This window comes from Aegilops tauschii, chromosome 2 (assembly GCF_002575655.3).
Source record: "Aegilops tauschii subsp. strangulata cultivar AL8/78 chromosome 2, Aet v6.0, whole genome shotgun sequence".
Classification (NCBI taxonomy): domain Eukaryota; kingdom Viridiplantae; phylum Streptophyta; class Magnoliopsida; order Poales; family Poaceae; genus Aegilops; species Aegilops tauschii.
The window spans coordinates 346,665,479-346,674,575 of record NC_053036.3 but is presented as its reverse complement, the minus strand read 5'-3'; the positions used below and the strand labels follow the sequence as shown (position 1 = coordinate 346,674,575).

The 9,097-nt window shown below is 40.1% G+C and overlaps 1 protein-coding gene across 3 annotated transcripts; it reads right to left on the bottom strand.

Annotated features, from left to right (window-relative positions):
* Window positions 1-489: 489 nt before the first annotated feature.
* Window positions 490-8,875, bottom strand: LOC109745659 (uncharacterized). Of its 3 annotated transcripts, none has more exons than XR_012202680.1 (10): window positions 8,636-8,875; window positions 7,010-7,096; window positions 6,001-6,643; window positions 5,173-5,257; window positions 5,031-5,086; window positions 4,306-4,401; window positions 3,876-3,960; window positions 3,748-3,823; window positions 1,212-1,260; window positions 490-1,092 (listed from the first exon to the last, which is right to left on the bottom strand). XR_012202680.1 is itself a non-coding variant. In XM_020304773.4 (10 exons), the coding sequence occupies exons 3-10, from the start codon at window positions 6,457-6,459 to the stop codon at window positions 1,001-1,003; spliced, it is 978 nt and encodes a 325-aa protein (XP_020160362.1). In that variant the 5' UTR covers window positions 6,460-6,643; window positions 7,010-7,096; window positions 8,636-8,875; the 3' UTR covers window positions 490-1,000. The 3 variants fall into 3 exon arrangements, 2 of the variants coding, with proteins under 2 accessions (XP_020160362.1, XP_073364664.1); XM_020304773.4 differs by having other exon boundaries at window positions 3,748-3,803; XM_073508563.1 differs by lacking the exons at window positions 490-1,092; window positions 1,212-1,260 and adding an exon at window positions 3,001-3,324 and having other exon boundaries at window positions 3,748-3,803.
* Between the last annotated feature and the right edge of the window lie 222 nt (window positions 8,876-9,097).

Genomic DNA, 9,097 nt, shown 5'->3' with positions numbered 1-9,097 from the left:
ATCATATGCTATGCTAACGGACGGGTCTTGTCCATTACATCATTCTCTTAATAATGTGATCCCGTTATCAAACGACAACTCATGTCTATGGTCAGGAAACCTTAACCATCTTTTGATGAACGAACTAGTCTAGTAGAGGCTTACTTTGGTATTTGTTTATGTATTCACACATGTATTTAAGTTTCCGACCAATACAATTATAACATGAATAATAAATCTTTATCATTATTAAGGAAATATAATAATAACCACTTTATTATTGCCTCTAGGGCATATTTCAACAGGGCTAGCTTGGAGGTTGGAACATATGCAAAATGATGTTCTTCTCCCGTATTAAGTTAATAACATAGTAGATGTTTCTCTCAACACGTAAATTGTCATCTCAACATACTTATGCACAGAAAAAAGACCCATTCACCATGCAACCATGCATTTTATTATGGTGCTTATATTAGAAAATATTTACAACTATACAATAAATCATACGTATTTTCAGTCACAATTCAAATATAATTAATCCAAATATCCATGTTACATGTAAGCAAATCTCATTGATTATATATTTCTATCAAGTCCTGCAGCAAGGTGTGGGATATCATCTACTCCCTCCATTCACAAATATAAGATGTTTTGCATATTTCGATATGGACTACATATGAACTGAAATGAGTGAACAAACATACTAAAATGCGTCTATATACATCCGAATAAAAAAATACTTATAATAGTGAATGGAGGGAGTAGTTACTATAGTAATAGTAAAAACAACATGAAAGATTACTTCCATTCAAGTTCTTCAAAGTTACTTCCCACATTCTTCCAAGATTATTGAAGTTCTTCAAAGTTACTTCCCACATTCTTCCATTCAACAAATAATTGCAACAGGGGAATGCTCAGCGCGAGAACTTTGATGGCGAGTCCCTCCATCTGAACCAGTCACATGTTAAGGCAGAAGTTTTGCTTCATGGTTCTTGTGGAAGGGTAAAATAATCTCCATAGTTTACCACAAACCCTTGAACCATATCAAGGACCTGCCATGGTCGGGGGATGAACACCGAGACCTCCTCTTAGCAGGTGGTTCCGAATTGCACCCTGCCAGCAGAAGGAACACGGAAAAGCAATAGTTATCTCTGAATCCCGAGGCATTTTGCATGGGTTCAGCTTGGGCTTGAAAACCGAGAAGCCTGTATACACGATAAATCAGGATGGACCTTGAAGCCGTTGCAGCTCTGAGTTGGTTACGCCGCAGATAGAACCATCCTGCGAAAGATCATGGGCTCATCAGTGCAAGTATACTGGCAGAAAATTAAGACTTCAAGGTGCCAAGACTGTCCTTAGGCTTTGTCCACACACTGGAAAATGGGGCAGTATGAGAAAAACATGATGTTGGATTAGCTTGTGAGGAACATAGAATGCCTCGTGCAAGGTTTAGCACAGCTTCCTCAACAGCACGAGGTACGAGCCAAACATCGGCTTGCCAATAGTTGTGTCTCAAGGCTTTCAATATATGTAACATCCAAAAAAATTGAAATGTTAATAAAGTAATTAAATAATATTATTGATTGAGTTGTTTGAAATTTAGAAGGAATTAATTTTTTTGAGTATTTATTTAAACTTTTCAAGCCATGTCAAACAAGTTGGATTGATATAACTATCCAACAAATATAATTTTTGGCTCGAAGGAGTTATTTAAACTTAAAAGGATTTAATATTTTCATTTGGATATTTTCAAACCATATTTCAATAAGTGGGAATAATATGACTTTCCAATATAGTATTTGGATTTTAGTTGGATGTTGATCCTAACCAAATAAGAGAGGAGATAAAATGACATCTCCCAATGGACCCTACCAAGTTTGAAGTTTAAATCATTTTGGGTATTTATAAAACCCTAAAACTATTTTTAGGAATTTATAATACCCTTAAATGATTTTGCCGATGTGCATTTTTTTAAGGAAATGGCTTGATATTTTAAGTATCAAAGTCATTTCTGCAAATAGAACTAGAAAAGAAATAACCAGAAACAGAAACTCTAGCCTACTGGGCCAAATCTGGTCGGCCCATTCCTATCTCTATTTCCTGCGTTGTGTGCATCCCAATCGAGGCCCAGCCCAGTTAACACCCCTCTCTCACTGAAGAGCGGGCCCTGCCGTGTCATCTTCAACCCCAGCCAACGTCGGCCGACAGCGGCGACACCACGATGGCTGCCATTTCCCTTCCTCTCTCAGGCCTGAAGAACCCTCCAGAAGCACCCGTGCACTGCCGCAACCTCTCCCCTCCATACTACTACCTCTGTCCTGGTTTATTAGTCCCCCTCGTATTTAGGGTCATAATTTGACTATGATTTTAATGAATAAAATATAAATTATACATAACAAAAATAATATTATCAGAAACTATGTTCAAACACGAATCCAACGATATAGTTTTTAGTGACATGCATTAACATTTTATTAGTTAAATATATGGTCAAAATTTGGCACAAAACACGAAGGGGGTCAATAAACCCGAACGGAGGTAGTACGCCTTAAAGGCGCATTAATGGCCGCGGATTGACCACGCCATTAATGTCCACCACCGAGCTCCACCGCCTCACACCGAAACGACCTCCCCTGGAATAAAAGGCGCACTCGGGCACGCCCCATTCCTGGCCTCGTCTTTCCCATCAAACCACGACGAAGCTCCGCCTTATTTCTCCTAGAACCGCTCGCCAGACTTTGAGCTTTGCCACGGCATCAGAAGAAGCTTGTCTCGACATCCGACGAAGCTTGCCTCGACGTCATAGCAGCCCTTGCCCTTCTATTTCCTCCTTTCTCTCTACCTCACCCGTGCACACGCTTTGACACCTTGGTTTCTCCACATACGACGAAGCCTGAGCCCCGCCTCTCTCCTATTTCCTCCTTTCCCTCTACCTCACCCATGCACACACGTTTGATACCTTGGTTTCTCTCCAGGATGTCTTGGAGCATGGAGCACGCAAACCACAAAGCCCGAGCTCCACCTCCGCTCCGGCGAACTCCAGTCACTCTTCCCCGGCACCAGAGGACCTCCCAAGTTCTCTAAGACGAGCCTCGACCTCGCCATCCCATTCCATACCTCGTCCACGAGCGCATCGTCGTTGTTGACCGCTCGGTTGACGACATCAAGGACTCCCGAGCCGCGTGCCGCTGTAGTTTTCCTCTCTGGCGAGTCTCTATGGCCCATTCATCCACTGTTGTACGATTCCACGCCGAGGGCCAGATTAGATCACTTAAATAGAGATCGCCAAATCAACACTCCCAGTTAACTCACTTAACCGAATCGGTACCGCGAATCAGATGCTGCCTGGTAACACGGTGAAGCAAATCAAAGTCTGTAAACTAAATGGCCCGTTGCTCAACAAAATTACCAAATTTTAACTACCACAGGATATGTAGAAGGTTCTACTAGAGGCTATTAGCATATTCCCTCTAAAAATAGTCTATTAGCATGTCAATGTCATACCATTACAACATTTCAAAGTATCATTGGGACATCGAAGTGGGTTGAACTGGTAATAAGCTGCAACGACAACTAGATCTGGAGTGCCGACAAATAAAAACACCAAATGGCTTGTGACATTGTGATACTTGGTAATTTAACTTCACATAACTAGCTCTTATCCACACAAGATACATAAATTTCTGAGTTGACTGCAAAACTTATAACTCATAGCAGATGCATAAAACCAAAACAAACATCTATGGACATGGTTATGCAGTTACTAACCGCGTCATAGATAATATTTTGTGTTCCTGGATCCAAACGTGGAACTATCAGTCGACCTGAAAAGAATGTCCCATTCCTGTATCAAAATAGATAAATGATTTGTACAAATAGACATTCAGAAACCAAACCTGATCTAGAGCTTCTCAGTTTGGGAGTTTCGGGCGTGGCAACAGATAACACCTTATCCTTATTACGAGGAAGTGGAGATCGTCCCTTTTAATGAATAAATCAATGAGATGTTAGAAATCATCATAGCATTTCCAATACAAGCAAAAACTAATACGTTCAAACATAAATTGATTCATAATATACACACAGCTTGACTGCAGGTAGTATTCTGATTTCAAAGTCAGCAAAGTTTCAGATAGTGTAGCCTTTGCAGAAATTGCTTGGTTCATTGAGTATAATTTATTTATTTTCAAGCCATTATTTTTGAACTGACAGCAGCGTGATTGATTGGGGATCCATATTCTAGTATGCTGATAAAACATATAAATATACAGGCAACACTCAGAATCAATTACTACCACAAGAACTAGGCACATTTCCTATACTTACATATGGAATTGGAGTTTTGATCATTTGTGATGGTGTACTCGGCAACGCTTTACCTGCAGAACTTTGCTCCACCAATGGGGTGATAGGTACTTCTGCCTGGTAAATAGCTCACTTCAGTATGCACACTTCACTAATAAGGCTGAATTTATTTATTTATTTGCCTTGTTATGGCACTGTTTTTTAGGGTATGTTAAGCTACTGTGATGCAGTGCTAAAGTTGAATTTGGAGTTCCAAAAACCTACAGGAATTGATTTTGTTTCGCAACATAGCACAGTTGTCATATGTTGCAGCTAAGAAGCAATAATTTCAACACAGCGTCACATTCAAGAACCAAATGATATAGCCACTATTGAAGGCAATGTTCATTTCAATAAACACATGAACTTCATCGGTAGTCCGGAATGAGTGAAAAACAGAGGAGCTATTCACAAAATAGTGAGATCCCCCCCCCCCCCCCCCCCCCCCAACCCCCCAAGCGGATTGAATGATGGTCCATTGCGGAATCCAAATACTAACCACCACATGACAAGATTAAGGTTCTTATAGAGGGAAAGTCTAGTATGAACCCATGTCCATATGCACCCGTTTGTTCACATTAGACTTTTCCTGTATATTAGAAAACAAGAATAAACCATGACCTATTTTTAGCAACCACACATCTGCCAGTCATGGACAAAGCTGTCCGGTAACAGTGACAAGAATGACCAGTTATGTTGTTACTAACCACGTCATAGATAATTTTTTGGCTTCCTGAATCCAACCGTGGAACTACTAGTTGACCTGAAAATGAGTTTTCTCTTTCTTGGGTAAATATGGATTATGGATAAATGGTTTACAGAAACAAGTTCAAAAACCAAATGCTTCACCTGATCTGGCGTTTCTCAGTTTGAGATGTTCAGGTGTGGAAACAGCCATAGCCTTACTGCGACTGCGGGTAAGCGGAGATAGCACCTGATATTTTGAATGAACAATTCACTAATTAAATGTCGGGTTAGGTTCAATCATAAAAATTACATATACAAGCAAGATAAAACATAGTGAGACATCAATGGAGTCACAATACACATACAACCTGACTGCAGGCAAAATACTAGAGTTTTAGATGTTGCAGCATTTGCACAACTTGATCAGTTTCTTTAATGTATCTTCAAAAAATTAATTTCAAAATGACAGCAGCATGATTTATGGTGACAAAGTTGGTGCAGAGCCCTACTGCATTCACCCAGTAAGGCGCCGGCTTTTATAAGGAACTGAGCAATCAGTCTAACCAATTGTATTCCCCGAGATTAAGATTGGATTTAAGTTACTTATACACTATAAGTTGTCCAAAACATTCAAAATTACCTTAAGCAAATGGTTATCACCAAGAAAACGTGTAGGGATGTGCTACACTAGGGCATCCAGAGATTAGCTTATTCAAGATTGCATTGATCTAGCTTAAAGTGTGTGGTAGCTCTATATAAATGTAACATCAGATTAAAGTCATCTATATGCTCTGGATGATTGAACAAGCAAGTAAAACGTATACTTATTGTCTGTTTGTTGCTTCTACCAGTCTTCATAAGGACGAGAGAGAGAGAGAGAGAGAGAGAGAGAGAGAGAGAGGGGGGGGAGGGATTTGCTGAACAATCATTTTAAGGCTGAGAGTGGAGAAATATTATTTCATTTTTTGAGATGCAGAGTCCGGAACTCACCGTTTTAGGATGTTTCACATCTGGAGAGGCTGAAGTTCCAGTTGGCACCATCGCCTGAATTGATGCTTTCTCATTAGTTATTTTCTGCTCGGCTTGTCTCCTTAACAAAGCTTTAGGGGTACTTTCACAACCTCTCACATCCAAAGGACCAGACACTGCTCTATCTGCATTTGGTATCATTTTATAGTCCTCTGAAGCTTCAGGACTGCTTCTACAACCTAAATTAAGCTCACCGTTGATCAATTTCTCGTAAGCATCGCAGTGAAACAAATTATTTCCAGAAGGAACACTGTGCGGTCTCAACTCTTTGCTCTTATGTGTATCCCTGGCTGGACCACGTTCCAAACCCTTAGCAACCACAGCGTCTGTAGAACAGTTCTCTTTAGGTGATACTGTACTAGATAAGCCCTCAGAAATCACATTCACTAATCTTCTAACAGTGTTGACAATATTTCCCATGAGAAAGGATCCAAGCAAATTGGTAATGTTGCTTGCAGGAGCTTCTCCAAGGACACTCGAGTTGATACAGGTGACAGAGGAGCTAGTTCAAGGTTCTATCTGCAAACTTGCTGTCTCAGGATACAAACAAGTGCAGCTACACCCTACTCCAGACTAAAAGTCCACTCAAATAGTGGTTATAAACCTGCAGGCATGGTATGCAGCAAAGACAAAGTCATTCATAATTTGTACCAGTGCCAATAGAGTAAAAGCACCGTTTGATAACCTTTTTAAACCAAAAAGGTGTACGTGTTACCAAATTCAGAAAGTTCATCTATTTAGCTCAAGCTTCGAATCTCCAACATTTTTTGTTGCCTTTTGAAGGAAAAACTACATAGGCAGCTTTGACAAGATGTGCAAATAGTGCACTGGACAGAGGCTGGGTTTTTTTTCCAGCTTTACATTTCTACAGAGAAACTGATTGTGTGCACAATGGAAGCAAGAAAATGAGAATCTCATTTATGCACGCAAGAACTATAAAGTGAAACCTGAATTAGCACCATGATCCTACCTTCAGTCTCAAGAGTAGAAAAATAGTTACACCTCATTATGTGCGTAGGAGGGCATCAGGTGTAAGCGAACATTCACAGTTTTATTCCTGCAAGAAAAATACATAAGAAATTCAATCAACTGAAGAAACAAAAATATGCACGTATAACCCGGCCTACTAGATGATAGATACATTTACAGGCAAAAACTCAATCTTTTTTATAACAACATAATAAAGCTTATAAAATCCCTCTTTGTTACTAGCCGAAGATTGGATGGGTGAACCTGTTTTGATGCACCAAAAAACAATTTGTTCTGATGTTTTGCTTTATGAATAAGTATAAGTAAAATTTGGAAAATTGGACTACAGAACATGCATTGACACCGCCCGTGTTGGTTTCAGCAGATGGAGTTTGATACCATAAGTCTTAGCCCTTGGTAGAATGAAACCAAAAAAAGCAAAGCTATGATGTCTAACTAGATCCAGGATAAATTAAATGAACCAGGGAGCACCATGCATCGCGCGGTTGTTCTGGTATGATATTAATAGTTTCTGCTGCTGACATGCACTAGAGCCTAGACTGCAAGGGAAGGCACTGCACATAAATTATATTATGCTGAGTTTGCATAAAAAAAGCTATGTATTTCCAAGTGCATGAGCATGCGGGCTATTATTAAAATTCTTATTTTGTCACACACGAATCTCAAAGCAAGCATTGATGGTCCAGATTGCTCTATGTGCCTTCACTCCTGTGCACAAAATATGCCTTCATAAAATGCTGGGTAATAAAAAACTGAGGCGGCATATGGCATTAGTAACCGTAGGGCATGGGAATGAAATATAGCTGCAACATCCTGGTTCAGGTCAGCCGAGTAGCTTGCAGGCTATATGACAAGTTTCTAGTTATTGCATCAGTATATTAAGCTATTTTACTTATACAATTTCAGCAGACAACCAATGAGGCAATGAGGTTTCAACATTTTACCCACCTAAGTGCTACAGAGGTGCAAGTTTGGATAAGCAGAAACAGAATTTACTCTAAATTAACTAATGTAGTAGAATACGTAATCTCATCACTGAACCAGAGAATCAGTATCCATGTTTTGATTGTCCAATTGGTCCACCGTGGATCTAAATGGTAGACACTAGTTGAATAATTGGTAGGACCACTCAAAAGTTAACGCAAAATACTTTTGAACAGATCCAAGTGTCTGCTTCTCCTGTTGTATTTGAAATCGTTGCCTAATTCATAGGATGATCCTACTCTCTGTCTCTCCCGTTGTAATACACTAATACTTGAAAACATGTACCAATTAGTTTCACTGAGTCACCAGCACTATTTCGACCCTACTCCCCGGTACTGCATTTCACAATTTCGGTGCAATGAGCCAGTGTTTTTGTATATTAACAATACGTCCAAATCGCAGTACAAGAAAAGGAAGAAGAAGAACATTTAAAAATAAAGAAACATACTTTTGTGATGAACTTCAAATCAAAGTCAAACGGACAAAATAAAAGGGTCCTGCCACTCTGAAAAAGGCCCTCTCGTGCAAGCACCGCCCCCCAAATCGCACCACAACAGCTAAGGATGCGATGGTGTCAAGCAAATTGGAATCTAAATAGAGGATAAAGGTTTGCGAAGCATACGCAGGTCCGTCCAGAGGCGGCGTGGGGAACAGGGGCCTTGAAGGGCGGCTAGGGTTCTTCCTCCCGGCGGTGGAGCTTGGAGTGGAGGTTGGTAATATCAATTCGCGTTGGGGCTTGGAATGGAGGTTGGTGCTGTCTATTCGCGGCCAAGGGATTCAGCTAGCTATACCTACCAGTACGAGATGTCATCTGCGAACTGATGATTTGCCCGACCTTTACTGTGCCTCGGCCAAAATGCCCATCTTACTTTGCAATTTCAATTGATAATACTATGTGACATGTTTTGTTGCTTTGCTTCTAGACAAAACTTCACATGTTAAAAATAACTATCTGAATCCTTTGCTGCCGAGTAACAATAAAATATACAGATACATTATTTATTATGAACATTATATAGTACTCCTTTTCTAAAATATACTCCTATAAAAGATGTTGGCGCGCTCTGCATCGTCCGATCTGCCC